The 20,058-nt window shown below is 38.3% G+C and overlaps 1 protein-coding gene across 3 annotated transcripts in view; it reads left to right on the top strand.

The window, feature by feature from the left end:
- The window catches only part of TRPM7 (transient receptor potential cation channel subfamily M member 7), a 143,271-nt gene that overhangs the window by 104,999 nt on the left and 18,214 nt on the right, over window positions 1–20,058 (top strand). For all 3 annotated transcript variants that reach the window (XM_082840927.1, XM_082840926.1, XM_082840925.1), the window contains 7 exons: window positions 981–1,031; window positions 1,118–1,183; window positions 1,806–2,089; window positions 2,215–2,297; window positions 2,652–2,857; window positions 13,317–13,368; window positions 13,470–13,576. In XM_082840927.1, coding sequence (XP_082697053.1) covers window positions 981–1,031; window positions 1,118–1,183; window positions 1,806–2,089; window positions 2,215–2,297; window positions 2,652–2,857; window positions 13,317–13,368; window positions 13,470–13,576 — 849 coding nt within the window. The remainder of the gene's footprint in view (window positions 1–980; window positions 1,032–1,117; window positions 1,184–1,805; window positions 2,090–2,214; window positions 2,298–2,651; window positions 2,858–13,316; window positions 13,369–13,469; window positions 13,577–20,058) is intronic.

The raw sequence follows: 20,058 nt of genomic DNA, 5'->3' as shown, positions 1-20,058 counted from the left end.
CACAATGATACAACTGTTAACTAGCTTTCTTCTTCTGCAAGACGATAGGTTCTTTTTCATTTATATTCTAGAAATTAAACACGTAGCAGGTTCAATTTATTCTCCTGGTTCAATTTATTCTCCATCTTTCTCAGTACAGTTAAAAAGTGAAGTCCTCGGGAGTTCCCTGGTGGCCTAGTGGTTAGAATTCCAGGCTTTCACTGCCATGGCCCCAGGTTCAATCCCTGTTTGGGGAACTGAGATCCTGCAAGCTGCACGGTATGGCCAAAAAATAAAAAAGTGAAGTCCTGAGCTTCCCTGGTGGTGCAGTGGTTGAGAGTCCACCTGCCAATGGCAGGGGACAAGAGTTCGTGTCCCGGTCCGGGAAGATCCCACATGCCGTGGAGCGGCTGGGCCCGTGAGCCATGGCTGCTGGGCCTGCGCGTCTGGAGCCTGTGCTCCGCAACAGAAGAAGCCACAACAGTGAGAGGCCTGCGTACCGCAAAAAAAAAAAAAAAAGTGAAGTCCTCACAGAAACTAACACAACATTGTAAATCACCTATACCTCAATAAAAAAATAAAGAAAAGTAAAGTCCTCAGATATACTTAGAAATGGAAGAGGGGCTTTTTTGTCATTTTATATCTTCTCATGGTCAACCCATTAAAATGGTTACAGGGCTACAGCCCCACACCCCAAAGGTCTGACACTTTTCTTTTTGAGTAGGGAATAAGGGAAGAATGCAGTTTATAACAGGAGAGTGTGAAGCATCATGTGCTTTTTCCCTTCCAGGTGTCATACTACACAGTTACCACTAATCTGGCATAATGAAATAGGGTAATAAAGCACATGATGGACATAATTTATTACTTGTTTTTTTCTGTTTTTGTGAACAGAGCTTACATGAAGGAAACTTGGGATGATTAAATGAGAATGCTTGAACAAAAATTTATGCTGCATTAGTACTTTTAAAAGGGTCTCATTTGTTTATTTACCGTTTTAGGTCTTGCTTCTCCATTTAAACCAGTTATGGATACAAATTACTATTACTCAGGTTAGTAATAGTAAATATTAAAAGCAAAATTTAGTAGTTCTTTGAGCTTTTAGGGATTTCATTATTTCTCTCTCATTTTTATGCAGCTGTGGAAAGAAATAACTTGATGAGATTATCCCAGAGCATTCCATTTACACCTGTGCCTCCAAGAGGTAAATCCAAAAAGTAAAGAAATAAGAGGGAAAATAAACCCTTAATTAACATGTGGTTTTAACTGTAATATAGAACATGGGTGGTGACAGAAAGAGGAAGGGTCACATTAAGAATTGTTAATTTCATATAAATTTTAATTAGTCTGATTACTACAAGATTCAGGTATGTTTAAACTGAAGGAAGCATCAGAAGTATTGATTTTCTCTCTTTCTGGCATATCGGAAGCAGTGGTGTATTTTAATTCAGAAAAGCTCTTGATCCGTAGTTTAGCAATGAAAGCGTTAATAAATTGATATCACAGGGTTTGTGGAACAGAGCTAACCTCCTGTTAAAAAGTTTAGCTTAGAAGTGTTTAGACGTCTAATTGCTTTCTAAAAGTTTTTCTCGAAAATGTTCATGATTTCAAAAATGCTTATTATTACCAAATACAGGTGAATTTAGAGATATTAGATCCTTGGTTTCTGAGTATTTCTTGCCCTGAAACTTCTTTTATAAAACTACAACTTGGTCCATCTCATATTCTGTTCCTCACTTAATCTTAACCAAAGATACCTGCCAATTTCTACCTTGTGATTTTCAGAGTCGTACTTTGACCTTAAAATATGTCTGTTCATGTTGCAGGTGAGCCTGTCACAGTGTATCGCTTGGAAGAGAGTTCTCCCAACATACTGAATAACAGCATGTCTTCGTGGTCACAGCTAGGCCTCTGTGCCAAAATAGAGTTTTTAAGTAAAGAGGAGATGGGAGGAGGTTTACGAAGAGCTGTCAAAGTACAGTGTACTTGGTCAGAACATGATATCCTCAAATCAGGACATCTTTATATTATCAAATCTTTTCTTCCTGAGGTGGTTAATACATGGTCAAGTATTTATAAAGAAGATACAGTTCTGCATCTTTGTCTTAGAGTAAGTGCTAGTGAATGCATACAGTGAAGCATTATTTGAGCTTCATGTTTTCACTTCTAAAGTATGATAAATCAAGTAATCTTAATTTCAGTGTTGAATGAGGGTTTCTTTTTTCTGTTCTGTAGGAAATTCAACAACAGAGAGCAGCACAAAAGCTCACATTTGCCTTCAACCAAATGAAACCCAAATCCATACCATATTCTCCAAGGTAAATCTCTTAAAATTTTTGAGATCTTTTAGTGTTATGTGGATAGCATTCTCTTTTGACCTTCATTATTGATGCTGGCTATTTCATTATTTACCCATTTTAAAGATGGATTAGAATTTTATTAAGAAAACTACTAGTATAGGATAAAATGACTAAATTGAGCAGGAACCTTTCTGAGGGCACTGAACTTGAGTTGAAAAATGTGAATAAGTGTAGGTGGTTGCAGAGCTGAAAGACATGTCATTATATATGGCATAGATTGTGTATTGGTTAAGATTAAATCAATAAAAATTGTCATTCGGTTGTTTATCATAAAAAAAACTACTAGTAATATTTATAACTGTTTTTCATAAGGTTCCTTGAAGTTTTCCTGCTGTATTGCCATTCAGCAGGACAGTGGTTCGCTGTGGAAGAATGTATGACTGGAGAATTTAGAAAATACAACAACAATAATGGTGATGAGATTATTCCAACAAATACACTGGAAGAGATCATGCTAGCCTTTAGCCATTGGACTTATGAATATACAAGAGGGGAGTTACTGGTACTTGATTTACAAGGTAAATTTATTAAAATATTGCTAAAAGGGAATTATGCATTAGGTTCTCATCTATTCATGTGTTATGAGCAATATACAGAAATCTGCTAATTTATGGATAGGTAAAATCTTAGGTCAGCAGAAGCTGTTAAAAAAGCAAGTCAATAACAGCCATAGTATATAGCTATCAGGGCCCTGAAGAGTGAGATGCTATCTTTTTTTTTTCTTTTTATGAACCCTTTCATATTTATTTTGGATTTCTGGCTGCTTCTCTCTTTTTTTTTTTTTAACATCTTTATTGGGGTATAATTGCTTTACAATGGTGTGTTAGTTTCTGCTTTATAACAAAGTGAATCAGTCATACATAAACATATGTTCCCATATGTCTTCCCTGTTGCATCTCCCTCCCTCCCACCCTCCCTATCCCACCCCTCCAGGCTGTCACAAAGCACCGAGCCAATATCCCTGTGCCATGTGGCTGCTTCCCACTAGCTATCTACCTTACTACGTTTGTTAGTGTGTATATGCCCATGACTCTCTCTCGCCCTGTCACAGCTCACCCTTCCCCCTCCCCATAACCTCAAGTCCGTTCTCTAGGAGGTCTGCGTCTTTATTCCTGCTTTACCCCTAGGTTCTTCATGACATTTTTTTTCTTAAATTCCATATATATGTGTTAGCATACGGTATTTGTCTTTTTCTTTCTGACTTACTTCACTCTGTATGACAGACTCTAGGTCTATCCACCTCATTACAAATAGCTCAATTTCGTTTCTTTTTATGGCTGAGTAATATTCCATTGTATATATGTGCCACATCTTCTTTATCCATTCATCCAATGACGGGCACTTAGGTTGTTTCCATCTCCGGGCTATTGTAAATAGAGCTGCAATGAACATTTTGGTACATGACTCTTTTTGAATTTTGGTTTTCTCAGGGTATATGCCCAGTAGTGGGATTGCTGGGTCATATGGTAGTTCTATTTGTAGTTTTTTAAGGAACCTCCATACTGTTCTCCATAGTGGCTGAACCAATTCACATTCCCACCAGCAGTGCAAGAGTGTTCCCTTTTCTCCACACCCTCTCCAGCATTTATTGTTTCTAGATTTTTTGATGATGGCCATTCTGACTGGTGTGAGATGATATCTCATTGTAGTTTTGATTTGCATTTCTCTAATGATTAATGATGTTGAGCATTCTTTCATGTGTTTGTTGGCAGTCTGTATATCTTCTTTGGAGAAATGTCTATTTAGGTCTTCTGCCCATTTTTGGATTGGGTTGTTTGTTTTCTTGTTATTGAGCTGCATGAGCTGCTTGTAAATTTTGGAGATTAATCCTTTGTCGGTTGCTTCATTTGCAAATATTTTCTCCCATTCTGAGGGTTGTCTTTTGGTCCTGTTTATGGTTTCCTTTGCTGTGCAAAAGCTTTGAAGTTTCATTAGGTCCCATTTGTTTATTTTTATTTCCATTACTCTAGGAGGTGGGTCAGAAAGGATCTTGCTGTGATTTATGTCATAGAGTGTTCTGCCTATGTTTTCCTCTAACAGTTTGATAGTTTCTGGCCTTACATTTAGGTCTTTAATCCATTTTGAGCTTATTTTTGTGTATGGTGTTAGGGAGTGATCTAATCTCATACTTTTACATGTACCTGTCCAGTTTTCCCAGCACCACTTATTGAAGAGGCTGTCCTTTCTCCATTGTACATTACTGCCACCTTTATCAAAGATAAGGTGTCCATATGTGCATGGGTTTATCTCTGGGCTTTCTATCCTGTTCCATTGATCTATCTTTCTGTTTTTGTGCCAGTACCATACCGTCTTGATAACTGTAGCTTTGTAGTATAGTCTGAAGTCAGGGAGCCTGATTCCTCCAGTTCCTTCTTTCGTTCTCAAGATTGCTTTGGCTATTCGGGGTCTTTTGTGTTTCCATACAAATTGTGAAATTTTTTGTTCTAGTTCTGTGAAAAATGCCAGTGGTAGTTTGATAGGGATTGCATTGAATCTATAGATTGCTTTGGGTAGTAGAGTCATTTTCACAATGTTGATTCTCCCAATCCAAGAACATGGTATATCTCTCCATCTATTTGTATCATCTTTAATTTCTTTCATCAGTGTCTTATAATTTTCTGCATACAGATCTTTTGTCTCCTTAGGTAGGTTTATTCCTAGATATTTTATTCTTTTTGTTGCAATGGTAAATGGGAGTGTTTTCTTGATTTCACTTTCAGATTTTTCATCATTAGTATATAGGAATGCCAGAGATTTCTGTGCATTAATTTTGTATCCTGCCACTTTACCAAATTCATTGATTAGCTCTAGTAGTTTTCTGGTAGCATCTTTAGGGTTCTCTATGTATAGGATCATGTCATCTGCAAACAGTGACAGCTTTACTTCTTCTTTTCCGATTTGGATTCCTTTTATTTCCTTTTCTTCTCTGATTGCTGTGGCTAAAACTTCCAAAACAATGTTGAATAATAGTGGTGAGAGTGGGCAACCTTGTCTTGTTCCTGATCTTAGTGGAAATGCTTTCAGTTTTTCACCATTGAGGATGATGTTTGCTGTGGGCTTGTCATATATGGCCTTTATTATGTTGAGGAAAGCTCCCTCTATGCCTACTTTCTGCAGGGTTTTTATCATAAATGGGTGTTGAATTTTGTCAAAAGCTTTCTCTGCATCTATTGAGATGATCATATGGTTTTTCTCCTTCAATTTGTTAATATGGTTTATCACATTGATAGATTTGCGTATATTGAAGAATCCTTGCATTCCTGGAATAAACCCCACTTGATCATGGTGTATGATCCTTTTAATGTGCTGTTGGATTCTGTTTGCTAGTATTTTGTTGAGGATTTTTGCATCTATGTTCATCAGTGATATTGGCCTGTAGTTTTCTTTCTTTGTGACATCCTTGTCTGGTTTTGGTATCAAGGTGATGGTGGCCTCGTAGAAGGAGTTTGGGAGTGGTCCTCCCTCTGCTATATTTTGGAAGAGTTTGAGAAGGATAGGTGTTAGCTCTTCTCTAAATGTTTGATAGAATTCGCCTGTAAAGCCATCTGGTCCTGGGCTTTTCTTTGTTGGAAGGTTTTTAATCACAGTTTCAATTTCAGTGCTTGTGATTGGTCTGTTCATATTTTCTATTTCTTCCTGATTCAGTCTTGGCAGGTTGTGCATTTCTAAGAATTTGTCCATTTCTTCCAGATTGTCCATTTTATTGGCATAGAGTTGCTTGTAGTAATCTCTCATGATCTCTTTTATCTCTGCAGTGTCAGTTGTTACTTCTCCTTTTTCATTTCTAATTCTATTGATTTGAGTCTTCTCCCTTTTTTTCTTGATGAGTCTGGCTAGTGGTTTATCTATTTTGTTTATCTTCTCAAAGAACCAGCTTTTAGTTTTATTGATCTTTGCTATTGTTTCCTTCATTTCTTTTTCATTTATTTCTGCTCTGATTTTTATGATTTCTTTCCTTCTGCTAGCTTTGGGGTTTTTTTGTTCTTCTTTCTCTAATTGCTTGAGGTGCAAGGTTAGGTTGTTTATTCGAGATGTTTCCTGCTTCTTAAGGTGGGCTTGTATTGCTATAAACTTCCCCCTTAGAACTGCTTTTGCTGCATCCCACAGGTTTTGGGTCGTTGTGTCTCCATTGTCATTTGTTTCTAGGTATTTTTTGATTTCCTCTTTGATTTCTTCAGTGATATCTTCATTATTAAGTAGTGTATTGTTTAGCCTCCATGTGTTTGTATTTTTTACAGATCTTTTCCTGTAATTGATATCTAGTCTCATGGCGTTGTGGTCAGAAAAGATACTTGATACAATTTCAATTTTCTTAAATTTACCAAGGCTTGATTTGTGACCTAAGATATGATCTATCCTGGAGAATGTTCCATGAGCACTTGAGAAAAATGTGTATTCTGTTGTTTTTGGATGGAGTGTCCTATAAATATCAATTAAGTCCATCTTGTTTAATGTATCATTTAAAGCTTGTGTTTCCTTATTTATTTTCATTTTGGATGATCTGTCCATGGGTGAAAGTGGGGTGTTTAAGTCCCCTACTATGAATGTGTTACTGTCGATTTCCCCTTTTATGGCTGTTAGTATTTGCCTTATGTATTGAGGTGCTCCTATGTTGGGTGCATAAATATTTACAATTGTTATATCTTCTTCTTGGATCGATCCCTTGATCATTATGTAGTGTCCTTCTTTGTCTCTTTTAATAGTCCTTATTTTAAAGTCTATTTTGTCTGATATGAGAATTGCTACTCCAGCTTTCTTTTGGCTTCCATTTGCATGGAATATCTTTTTCCATCCCCTTACTTTCAGTCTGTATGTGTCTCTAGGTCTGAAGTGGGTCTCTTGTAGACAGCATATATAAGGGTCTTGTTTTTGTATCCATTCAGCTAATCTGTGTCTTTTGGTGGGAGCATTTAGTCCATTTACATTTAAGGTAATTATCGATATGTATGTTCCTATTCCCATTTTCTAAATTGTTTAGGGTTCGTTATTATAGGTCTTTTCCTTCTCTTGTGTTTTCTGCCTAGAAAAGATCCTTTAGCATTTGTTGTAAAGCTGGTTTGGTGGTGCTGAACTCTCTCAGCTTTTGCTTGTCTGTAAAGGTTTTAATTTCTCCATCAAATCTGAATGAGATCCTTGCTGGGTAGAGTAGTCTTGGCTGCATGTTTTTCTCCTTCATCACTTTCAGTATGTCCTGCCACTCCCTTCTGGCTTGTAGGGTTTCTGCTGAGAGATCAGCTGTTAACCTTATGGGGATTCCCTTATGTGTTATTTGTTGTTTTTCCCTTGCTGCTTTTAATATGCTTCCTTTGTATTTAATTTTTGACAGTTTGATTAATATGTGTCTTGGCGTGTTTCTCCTTGGATTTATCCTGTATGGGACTCTCTGTGCTTCCTGGACTTGATTAACTATTTCCTTTCCCATGTTAGGGAAGTTTTCAACTATAATCTCTTCAAATATTTTCTCAGTCCCTTTCTTTTTCTCTTCTTCTTCTGGAACCCCTATAATTCGAATGTTGGTGCGTTTAATGTTGTCCCAGAGGTCTCTGAGACTGTCCTCAGTTCTTTTCATTCTTTTTTCTTTATTCTGCTCTGCAGTAGTTATTTCCACTATTTTATCTTCCAGGTCACTTATCCGTTCTTCTGCCTCAGTTATTCTGCTATTGATCCCATCTAGAGTACTTTTAATTTCATTTATTGTGTTGTTCATCGTTGCTTGTTTCATCTTTAGTTCTTCTAGGTCCTTGTTAACTGATTCTTGCATTTTGTCCAATCTATTGTCCATTCTATCTCCAAGATTTCGGATCAACCTTACTATCATTATTCTGAATTCTCTTTCAGGTAGACTGCCTATTTCCTCTTCATTTGTTAGGTCTGGTGCATTTTTATCTTGCTCCTTTATCTGCTGTGTGTTTTTCTGTCTTCTCATTTTGCTTATCTTACTGTGTTTGGGGTCTCCTTTTTGCAGGCTGCAGGTTCGTAGTTCCTCCTGTTTTTGATGTCTGTCTCCAGTGGCTAAGGTTGGTTCAGTGGGTTGTGTAGGCTTCCTGGTGGAGGGGACTAGTGCCTGTGTTGTGGTGGATGAGGCTGGATCTTGTCTCTCTAGTGGGCAGGTTCACGTCTGGTGGTGTGTTTGGGGGTGTCTGTGGCCTTATTATGATTTTAGGCAGCCTCTCTGCTAATGGGTGAGGTTGTGTTCCTGTTTTGCTAGTTGTTTGGCATAGGTTTTCCAGCACTGTGGCTTGCTGGTCGTTGAGTGAAGCTGGGTGCTGGTGTTAAGATGGAGGTCTCTGGGAGATTTTCGCCGTTTGATATTATGTGGAGCTGGGAGGTCTCTTGTTGATCAGTGTCCTGAAGTTGGCTCTCCTACCTCACAGGCAGAGCCCTGCCTCCTGGCTGGAGCACCAAAAGCTTTTCATCCACACGGCTCAGGATAAAAGGGAGAAAAAGTAGAGGGAATTAGTAGAAGTATGAGGAAAGAAAGAAGGAAAGGAGGGTAGGAAGGAAGGAAGAAAGAAAGAAAGAAGCAAAGAAGGAAAGAAGGCAAGAAGGAAAGAAAGGAGGGAGGGAGGGAGGGAGGAAGGAAGGAAGGAGGGAAAGAATGAAAAAAGACAGAAAGAAAGAAGATACAGTAAAAATAAAATAAAGTATAATAAAGTTATTGAATTAAAAAATTCTTATTTAGAAAAAAAAAAAGAGGGGACGGAAAGAACCTTAGGACAAATGTTGGCAGCAAAGCTATACAGACAAAATCTTACACAGAAGCATACACATACACCCTCACTAAAAGAGGTAAATGGGGAAAAATCCTAAATCTTGCTGTCAGAGACCACCTCCTCAGTTTGGGATGATTCGTTGTCTAAAGGAGGGAAGGAAGGACGGAAAGAAAGAAAGAAAGAACGAAGGTAAAGTATAATATTGTTATTAAAATTAATTATTAAGAAAAAAAAATTTAAAAAAACATGGACGGATAGAACCCTAGGACAAATGGTGGAAGCAAGACTATACAGACAAGATCTCACACAGAAGCATACACATACACATTCACAAAAAGAGGAAAGGGGAGAAAATCATAGATCTTGCTCCTAAAGTCCACTTCCTTAATTTGGGATGATTGGTTGTCTATTCATGTATTCCACAGATGCAGGGTACATCAAGTTGATTGTGGAGCTTTAATCCGCTGCTTCTGAGGCTGCTGGGAGAGATTTCCCTTTCTCTTCTTTGTTCTCACAGCTCCCAGGGCTCAGCTTTGGATTTGGCCCTGCCACTGCGTGTAGATCGCTGGAGGGCGTCTGTTTTTTGCTCAGACAGGATGGGGTTGAAAGAGCCGCTGATTGGGGGCTCTGGCGCACTCAGGCCGGCGGGGACGGAGGGGCACAGAGTGCGGGGCGGGCCTGCGGTGGCAAAGGCCGGCGTGACTTTGCACCAGCCTGAGGCGCGCTGTGTGCTGTCCCGGGGAAGTTGTCCCTGGATCCCGGGAACCTGGCAGTGGCGGGCTGCACAGGCTCCGCGGAAGAGGGGTGTGGAGAGTGACCTGTGCTCGCACACAGGCCCCTCGGTGGCGGCAGCAGCAGCCTTAACGTCTCCCGCCCGCCTCTGGGGTCCGCGCTTTTAGCCGCGGCTTGCGCCCGTCTCTGGATTCCGCGCTTTCAGCCGCGGCTCGCGCCCGTCTCTGGATTCCGCGCTTTCAGCCGCGGCTCGAGCCCGTCTCTGGATTCCGCGCTTTCAGCCGCGGCTCGCGCCCGTCTCTGGATTCCGCGCTTTCAGCCGCGGCTCGCGCCCGTCTCTGGATTCCGCGCTTTCAGCCGCGGCTCGCGCCCGTCTCTGGATTCCACACTTTCAGCCGCGGCTCGCTCTCGTCTCTGCGGTCCGCGCTTTCTGCTGCGGCTCGCGCCCGTCTCTGGAGTTCCTTTAAGCAGCGTTCTTAAACCCCTCTCCTCACGCCCCAGGAAACAAAGAGGGAAGGAAAAGTCTCCTGCCTCTTCGGCAGGTGCAGGCTTTTTCCCCGGACTCCCTCCCGGCTAGCTGTGGTGCACTAACCCCTTCAGGCTATGTTCAAGCCGCCAACCCCAGTCCTCTCCCTGCGCTCCGGCCTCAGCTCGCAGCCCCGCCCGCCCCGGCGGGTGAGCAGACAAGCCTCTCGGGCTGGTGAGTGCCGGTCGGCACCGATCCTCTGTGCGGGAATCTCCCCGCTTTGCCCTCCGCACCCGTTGCTGTGCAGTCCTCCGCAGCTTCGAAGCTCCCCCCTCCGCCTCCCGCAGTCTCCGCCCGCGAAGGGGCTTCCTAGTGTGTGGTAACTTTTCCTCCTTCACAGCTCCCTCCCACTGGTGCAGGTGCCGTCCCTATTCTTTTGTCTCTGTTTTTTCTTTTGCCCTACCCATGTACGTGGGGAGTTTCTTGCCTTTTGGGAGGTCTGAGGTCTTCTGCCAGCCTTCAGTAGGTGTTCTGTAGGAGTTGTTCCACGTGTATATGTATTTCTGGTGTATCTGTGGGGAGGAAGGTGATCTCCGCGTCTTACTCTTCCGCCATCTTCCGCCTTCTCTCGAGATGCTATCTTAATTGTTACTTAGGTAATACAGATGTTTTAATAAGCAAAATCATGTGAAATCCCCTATTCCACTCATAGATCTGTAGCCTTAATTTCTTTAAAAGTATAAAGACCATTTCTTTAAAACAATAACAACTATCTGTATTGTTCCTGGTGTTTATGTTATCTATTACTGTGAACTAAACTACCTAATAGTGGATTAAAACAACCATTTTGCTTGCTTACACTTCTTTGGTTAAGGAATTTGGGGATGGCTCATCTGTACTGTCCCCTTGGAGGGTTTGAATGGCTGGAGACTAGTTTGGACAGCTTGACTGGAGCCAAATGTCTTAGGTCTCTGTTCAAGACAGCTGAATTCCTCAGTTCACCACAAAGTGATTTTTCCACATGGCTGGGTAGCTTGGACTTTTTGTAGCATGGTAGTTTCAGGTAATTAGACTTCTTACATGACAGCTGGCTTCCTCCAGAGAGAAAGCAGAAACTCTTAGGTTAGGACCAGAATGGGCCCACATCCCTTCTGCCACATTTTACCGGTCAAGGTAAGTTATAAGGACAGCTCAGATTCAAGAGGTAGGGAATAGATTCAAGCACTTGGAAGGTAGAGCAGCATGTATACAAGGAGGGGAAAACTGAGCATAGCCATCTTTGTAGACAGATTCCTTCATACATGTAAAAGGGAGAAAAAAAAGAAATTATGACTAGGAGAGAGCAGTGATTTGCTTAGAGTAATATTTATGCAGCTTCACAGCAGGGTCAAAGAAAAATGAAATTGAGCAAATTGCCAGCTCTGCCTGGATGACACTTTCACATTATAGTTTCATTTTTTTTTTGCCCCTAAAGAGCAGCTTTAATTTCAAATGTCAACATAGACCAGATTTCAAATCACATAAAAACAGTTGTTTAGAATATTTATCACTTGATGACTTCTTTCATTATATAGATACTCCCAAATATAAACAATTTGTTGAAAAGCAAACAGTTGGTATTGATTTTCAATACCAACTCAAGAAAGAAAATCTGTGTAGAAATAGCTATCCTTTTTTCAGTAAATTCATCATTTTACATAAATGATTAAGTGATATATATAGTGAAATTTCTGATGTATATTATTAGACGGGCTAGTCCATCTTCAAATATGCCTAGGAAGTGAGGCCAAACTGTTAATTAAAAGATGGCAGTTATTTTTAACAAGCAGAGTAATAGTGATGTTCTCTACAAAATTAATGTGTTCATGGAGCCATTTTTTTCATAGAAATATTTTAGACAGTTACTACAAACAAGTTAAACAATATAGAAATATATAAAGAACAAAATGTTCCCATCTTTACTGTTCCTCTACCTTTGTGAAGACAAATTACAAATTTTTAAACTTACTTTTAATCATTTTGTGTTGTGATTTTCCTCCAGCTGGAATCATGCTATATATATGTATGTGTGTGTGTGTATTTCACTTTTTTTTTTCCTACCTAATAATACATGATGGCCATCTTCTGGATCATTATTGATAAATCTGAGGCATTCCTTTTAACAGCTGTAGTATGGAGGCATAGCATGATTTACATCCTCTATTATGAGACAGTCACCCTATTTTTAGTTTTAGAGATGAGTACAATTTCAATAGCAGCGGCCAGGTTACTTTTCCAAAACGTTATGTGAATTCATACTCAGCACTGTGAGCACTCATCACAGCGCCCATTTCTTCGCCATCTCTTCATTACTGAATATTTACTTAATCTTTGCCAATCTGAGTAGAAATTAGACTCATGTTTTAATTCTAGCTTTTCCTGTTGTGAAATTCTACCCGTTTTATTAGGTTTCATTCTAATGGGTTAAATATTTTATGATTATTCAAATATCAGTAGTTGTTCTTTATACAAATGAATAGATGAGACTGAAAAGATTTAACCACACTTTTAACACCTCTGGAGAGGGCTGGAGGTGAAGGAAGATGTTCACAATCTTACTCTTTATGTAATCTAAATCTTTTGCAAGAAAATGTATTTATATGTTAGCCTGTGATTTTAAAAAATCCAAAAGACTTGTAAAATGACCTATAGATCATGCCTTCATGTACCTAATTGTTCTTCGCTAACTAAGGTGAAACAAGGGCAAATTGTAAATAAGGAGATATTTACTTCCAGCTTGGGCTTGTTGCATCAGAAACTGGTGTCACCAGGAGATTACATGCCTACCTACCTATTCTGACATTTAACTGTTGTTCATGTCAAAGGAACTGTGTTTGTTCCTAGTGCAATGTTGAGGTCATAAGTCAGGTTATGAAATATCAAGAGTGAAAAACCTATCCTCTTTTGAATAATTTAACATCATGTAATGGTTGATGATGCTATAGAATCTCTTGTGACTTTTTATTATACTTATGTATTTATATCAATTATATAATAAAATTGTCTTTTTAATATATACATATAAAGGTGTGGGTGAAAATTTGACTGACCCATCTGTGATAAAGGCAGAAGAAAAGAGGTAATAAGTTTTAATAATTTCATTAAGACATTTTTGTAATTTCAAATTCTACATTTCTATTTTCATTAACTGACTTTTTCTTTTAACTACCAATTCCACAGATCCTGTGATATGGTTTTTGGCCCAGCAAACCTAGGAGAAGATGCAATAAAAAACTTCAGAGCAAAACATCACTGTAATTCTTGCTGTAGAAAGCTTAAACTTCCAGGTAAGCATTTTCTTAATCAGTATAATATATAAATTGTTAGCAAAGTTAATTACTACAGAACTTCATAAGGCCAGAAGCATAAATACATATTTTTGGTTATAAATGGAACTATGCTTTCATTTATTACTTATAAAAACACAAAGTCCATTCACTTAATACATATTTATTATGTGTCTGCTGGATGCCAGGAATTGTGTTAGATATTAACAATGCACAGTGAACAAGACAAACATGGTCCCTGCACTCGGTGGAGTTTAGCCAGGTCTTGGATACTGGCAAGATTAACAGAGAATTATAGGACTATCATAAATGCCAAGCAGAAAAAATAGAACAGGTAAGCAGATCACCTAACACAAACTTAGAAGTCAGGGAATGCTACCTGGGGAACTAACAGATTTGCCTAAAACTGAAGGATGAATAGACTTTCAGGTTAGCCTGGAAAAGAGTTGGGAAAAGAGTATTCTGTGAAACTGGAAGAGGAACTGAAGATACAGTCTCTCACGATAGTAACTTCATCTTATATTCGAAGAATTACAAGTTATTATTGAATCATAAGTTATATCACAAACCAGTTGTTCTCACCCTTTGGTGTGTGTCAGAATCCCCTGTGGAACTTTTTCAAAATTACAGGTGCCTGGCACTCACCCTTGAGCTGTATTTTTAAAAGTCCCTCTCATTGTGACCAATAATATAGTAGTAGTTAAGAGCTTGGACCTGGGAGCCAGACTCCAGGGCCTCAGAGAATACCTACATCATAGAGGTTTGTTGTTTTTTGTTTGTTTGAGGATTAAATTAGTTGGTATTTGTGATGTACTTAGAACAGTGACAGGCACATAGTAAGCATGTTAATACTACTATCTGTAAATTTTTAAAAATTGTTCATTATTAATAGATACAGAAATTATTTATTTTTGTATATTGACCTTGTATTCTGTGTTCTTGCTAAACTCACTTCTAGGAGGTTTTTGTTTGTTTGGTTCTTGTTTATTGTTTGTAAATTCCTTGGAATTTTCTGGGTAGACAATAGAGACAGTTTTATTACTTCCTTTCCAATCTGTATGCCTTTTATTTCTTTTTCTTGACTTTTTGTAATGGCAAGGAATTCAAGTACAATGTTGAATAGGAGTAGTGAGAGTAGACATCTTCCATGCCTCATTTCTTGAAGACGCTTATCCTAAATGTTCACTGAATTTGTCAGATGTCTTTTCTGCATCTATTTGTATGATCATTTGGTTTTTCTTCAACTGGTTAGTATTACATCGAATTACATTGATTGACTTTTTAAACGTTGAGCCAGTCTTGTATTCCGAGGACAAACTCCACTTTGTCATGGTATATTTTATTTATTTATATATATATATAATATTATTATATATAATATTTATTATATTATTATAATATATATTTTGTTGTTATTGTGCTGGGTCTTTGTTGTGGCAGGCGGGCTCCTTAGTTGCAGCTCACGGGCTCCTTAGTTTCAGCATGTGAACTCTTAGTTGCAGCATGTATGTGGGATCTAGTTCCCTGACCAGGGATTGAACCCGGATCCCCTGCATTGGGAGTGCAGAGTCTTCACCACTGCGCCACCAGGGAAGTCCCTGTCACGGTATATTATCTTTTTTATGTGTTGTTGGGTTCAATTTTCTAATATTTGTTGATGATTTTTATATCTATGTTCATGAAGAATATTGGTCTATGGGGTTTTTTCCTTGTACTGTCTTTGTCTTGTTTGGTGTCAGGATAATACTGACCTTAAAAATAAGTTTTAAGTGTTTATACCTCTTTTGTTTTGGGGAATAGATTGTATAGAATTGATATTATCCCAACTTCAAATGTTTGATAGAATTGTCTAGCAAAACCATCTCAGTCTGAAGTTTTGTCAGATGCTTTTTAATTTTTAGTTTTTTAAAATAGATGTCAGTTTCTTGAGTGAGTTTTAGTAGTTTGTGTCTTTCGGGGAATTGGTCCATTTTATTTTTTTTTTCCACTTTCATTGAGAAATAATTGATATACATATCTATAAGTTTAGAGTGGATAGCATGATGGTTTGATTTACATATATTGTGAAATGATTACCACACTAGATTAAGCTAACATCCATCTTCTTGTATAGATAGAATAAAAAGAAAGAAAAAAAAAGTTTTTCCTCATGATAACTCTTAGTATTTACTCTCTTAACAGCTTTCCTGTATATCATACAACAGTGTTAGCTGTAGTCACCATGTTGTACATTACGTCCGTAGTACTTATTTATCTTACAACTGGAAGTTTGTACCTTTTTTTTTTTTTTTTTGCGGTACGTGGGCCTCTCACTGTTGTGGCCTCTCCCGTTGCGGAGCACAGGCTCCGGACGCGCAGGCTCAGCGGCCATGGCTCACGGCCCCAGCCGCTCTGTGGCATGTGGGATCTTCCCAGACCGGGGCACGAACCCATGTCCCCTGCATCAGCAGGCGGACTCTCAACCACTGCGCCACCAGGGAAGCCCGGTAATTTGTACCTTTTGACCACCTTCCTCCAGTTCTCCCTCCCCTCACCCCTCTACCTCTGGTAACCACAAGTCATCTGTTTCTGTGAGTTTGTTTGTTTGTTTAGGTTCCATGTATAAGTGAGATCATACAATATTTGTCTTCATTTTATTTAAATTGTCAAACTTATGGACATAGAGTCAATGATACTATCATCTTATTTTTTTTTGTCTGTGGGGGGGGGTCTGTGGTGAATCCCATCTTTCATTAGGGTAATTTGTGCTTTTTGTTTTTTTGGTCAGTGTGGCTAAGGTGTATCAGTTTTATTGATACTTTCAAAGAACCACTTTTTGTTTTCATTGTTTTACTCTATTTTCTGTTGTCAGTTTCATTGACTTATTCTCTATTATTTCCATGTTTCTGATTGCTTTGGGTTTAGTTTGTTTTTTCTCTAGTTTGTTAGGGTAAAAATTTAAAATATTCATTTGAGACTTTTTCTCTAACAAAACATTTTAGTGCTGTAAATTTTCGTCTAAGCATTGTGTTAGCTGCATCCCACAAATTTTGGTATTTAAAAAAATTTTTTTTGGTGTGTTTTAGTTGAGTTTTTATTTTTTAAATATTTCTTATTTCCTTTGAGATTTCTTCTTTGACCTATGGATTAATTACAGGTATCTTTTTTGTTTGTTTATTTTTGGCTGCATTGGATCTTCATTGCTATGCACGGGCTTTCTCTAGTTGTGGCGAGTGGGGGCTACTCTAGATTGCGGTGTGCGGGCTTCTCATTGTGTTGGCTTCTCTTGTTGTAGAGCAGGGGCTCTAGGTGCGCGGGCTTCAGTAGTTGCAGTACGCAGGCTCAGTAGTTGTAGCTCACAGGCTCTAGAGCGCAGATTCAGCAGTGGTGGTACACGGGCTTAGTTGCTCTGTGGCCTGTGGGATCTTCTCAGACCAGGGCTCAAACCCATGTCCCTTGCATTGTCAGGTGGATTCTTAACCACTGGGCCACCAGGGAAGTCCCAATGAAGGAAAGTTTTTTGATAGTGTTGTTCTGGTTTTTAATATCCATGCTGATTTTCTGTCTATTCTATTTATTACTTAGAAGAAAGGTCTCTAAGTGTAATTGTTGATTTATCTGCTTTGCTTTCAGTTCTGTCAATTTTTCCTGCATGTATTTTGAAGCTTTGCTCTTAGATACATACAGATTTACAGTTGTTATGACTTCTTGGTGATTTAATTTTTATTAAATTAATGCCATGGTAATTCTCCTTGTTCTAAAGTCTGCTTTGTCTGATATTAACATAGCTTGTGATTAGTGGTTTCATCAGGTATCTTTTCCCATTCTTTTTACCTGTATATATTAATTCTATTTAAAGTGGTTTTCTTGTAGACGGCATATAGTTAGTTCCTAGGTTTAATTTGTTTTTTAAAATCTAACCATTTCCATCTTATAATAGCTGTTTTAGACCCTTTACATTTAATGTAATTAGTGATATGGTTAGATTTTGATCTGCTGTTTTATTGTTTTCTGTTTGATGTCTCTGGTTTGGTTTTTTTGTTGTTTTCTGCACCCCACACCCCACATCCCTCGCTCTGTTTTAGTATTCTGTTTTATCTTTAGTTTTTTTAGTGGTTGATCTTAGTTCCCCTTACCTAAGAATGTATTTCGCTTTCATTCCTGAAGGGTATTTTCACTGGATCTAGAATTTTAGGTTGACATTTCTTTCTTTCAGCACTTAAAAAATGTTCTGCTGTCTTCTAGCTCTGTTATTTATGATGAAAACTCCAGTCATTTGAATTGTTCTTCCCTTATACATGATGTATCATTATAATCTATCTTCTTTCAAGATTTATTCTTTATTTTTGGTTTTGAGCAGTTTGATTCTGTGATTATGTTAACTGTAGTTAGCAGTTATGTCTAGTTGTAGCTTTCTCTGAGTTTATCCTGTTTCAGTTTTACTAAGCTTCTTGAATTTGCCAATTTATGACTTTTATCACATTTGGGGAGTTTTTAGCTATTAGTTCATCAAATATTTGTCCGCATCAATCTCTTCTCTTTCTGGACTCTCATAAAAAGAATGTTAGACCTTTTGATATTGTCACCCAGGAACTTGTGGCTCTGATTACTTCCTTAAAAATTAATTTTTTTCTTTAGTTCAGATTGGATAATTTCTATTGATCTACACACAAATTCACTGACTCCTCATTCTTTATTTCTTCATTCTGCTATTAAGCTCATACACTGAATTTTTTATTTCAGTTATATTTTTCAGTACTATAATTTCCTGTTGGTCTTTTTATACTGATTATTTCTCTGCTGAAGACTTATTTTTCCTTTCATTTCAAGTCTGTTTGTCCTGCGTCATGGAGTATGGTTCTGGTAGTTTAAAGTCTTTTAATTATTCTACCATCTGAGTAACGTTGGGATTGGTTTCTCTTGGTTGTCTTTTTCTTTGAGAATCTTTGAAATGTTCCTGTTTGTTGTATCTCTAGTAATTTTAGAATGTGTCCTGGATATTTTGAATATTATGTTATAAGATTTTTGAGGTCTTATTAAAAATCCTCTATAGAGAATTTTGAATTTTGAATCCTTGAGATTTTGGGTGTTAGTAGGCAATCACCTCAGTTAAATTCAGTTCACAAGTCCCAGTCTGTTTTCTGTGTGGCTGTCTCTGTACTGTCAGTTTAGTTTTTAAAGCCTTTGCATTATTAATCAGGTCTCTCTCACATGTGTGTCAAACAAGGGCAAGTCTGGGACACAAGTGAAGGTCTGCACCATAGTTTAGTTCTCAAAGCCTATGCTATGCCATCTTTCCATATATGTGCCACTCAAGCCTGAGTCTGGGATTTCATACATAAATTTAGGGTATCTCTCTCTCCATTTTCCCCCTCTCCATGATTTCTTCCATACTTTGTGACTCCCGGGGGCCTCTTCTTTCCTTTTTTTTTTTTTTTGGTACACTGACTAGAAAGCCAGGATTTTGGCATCCCTGCACTGTCACACACATTCTGCAATTAGGTCTGTTTCTGGTGCTGAAAATAATACTTTTTGGATCATAGAGGTACCTATTCTCAGTTCTTCTGGTCAGAGAGAAGGGTTTTCTCTTGGAGTTGTAGGTTCTTGCCCAACTGCCACCACTGTAGGAATGTCTCTTCATGACCAGGGCTTAGGTAAAGGGCAGAAGAGCAAAAAGAATAATTAAAAAGAGGGAATTCCCCTCAACATTTTCCATCCCACAGGGTCCTCCTTCCTTATCCTGTGGCCAGAAGGTCTTGGAGCTTTTTGTGTCCATGCTCACTGTATGTTTCTATGATTGAGCTATTTTCAAGTCTAAGCCCAGAAATAAGAGATGGGAAAAAAACAGGAAGCTCACCACCATATAAATCGTTCTTCAAGTTCTGATTTCCTTCTCCTATATGTCTGCTGTTACTTTTCAGAAATCTGAGATAGTTGCTTTATGTATCATGTTTTTACTTGTAATCAGTTTTTATTTGTAATCAGTGAGAGAGAGAGAGGATGGAATATGCTTAGTCCATTTAAGCCAGAAGTAGAACACACAATGATGAATTTAACAGGCAGCCCAGATATAATTTTTATTTGGTTTTGATACAATGCAATATTTAATAGCATATCTGTTTTTTAAATTGTCATTTAAAGGATTTTACAGCTTGGAAGGGACCTTAAAAGCAACCCAGTCCAAGTCCATCGTTTTACAGAACATAAAATAAGAGTTTACATGATTTGCCCATGGTTACACCATTAGTTAACAGCATTATAATTGTGAATTGAATTATAATTGTGTTTGAATTATAATTGTGTTTCTGTCCATTGTTCTTTGTGTACACTTCAGCTACAAATTAATTTGCATTCCCTAAGGCCTTACTGGCAAAGTCTTGAATTTAAAGTTTATCAAAAATTGTTCATACTGGGGCTTCCGTTGTCACGCAGTGGTTGAGAGTCCGCCTGCCGATGCAGGGGACACGGGTTCGTGCCCCAGTCTGGGAAGGTCCCACATGCCG

Source organism: Leucopleurus acutus, assembly GCF_964270905.1.
Source record: "Leucopleurus acutus genome assembly, chromosome: 1".
Lineage (NCBI taxonomy): Eukaryota > Metazoa > Chordata > Mammalia > Artiodactyla > Delphinidae > Leucopleurus > Leucopleurus acutus.
Note: the sequence above shows the minus strand (reverse complement) of the source record. Positions and strands in the feature narration are given on the sequence as shown.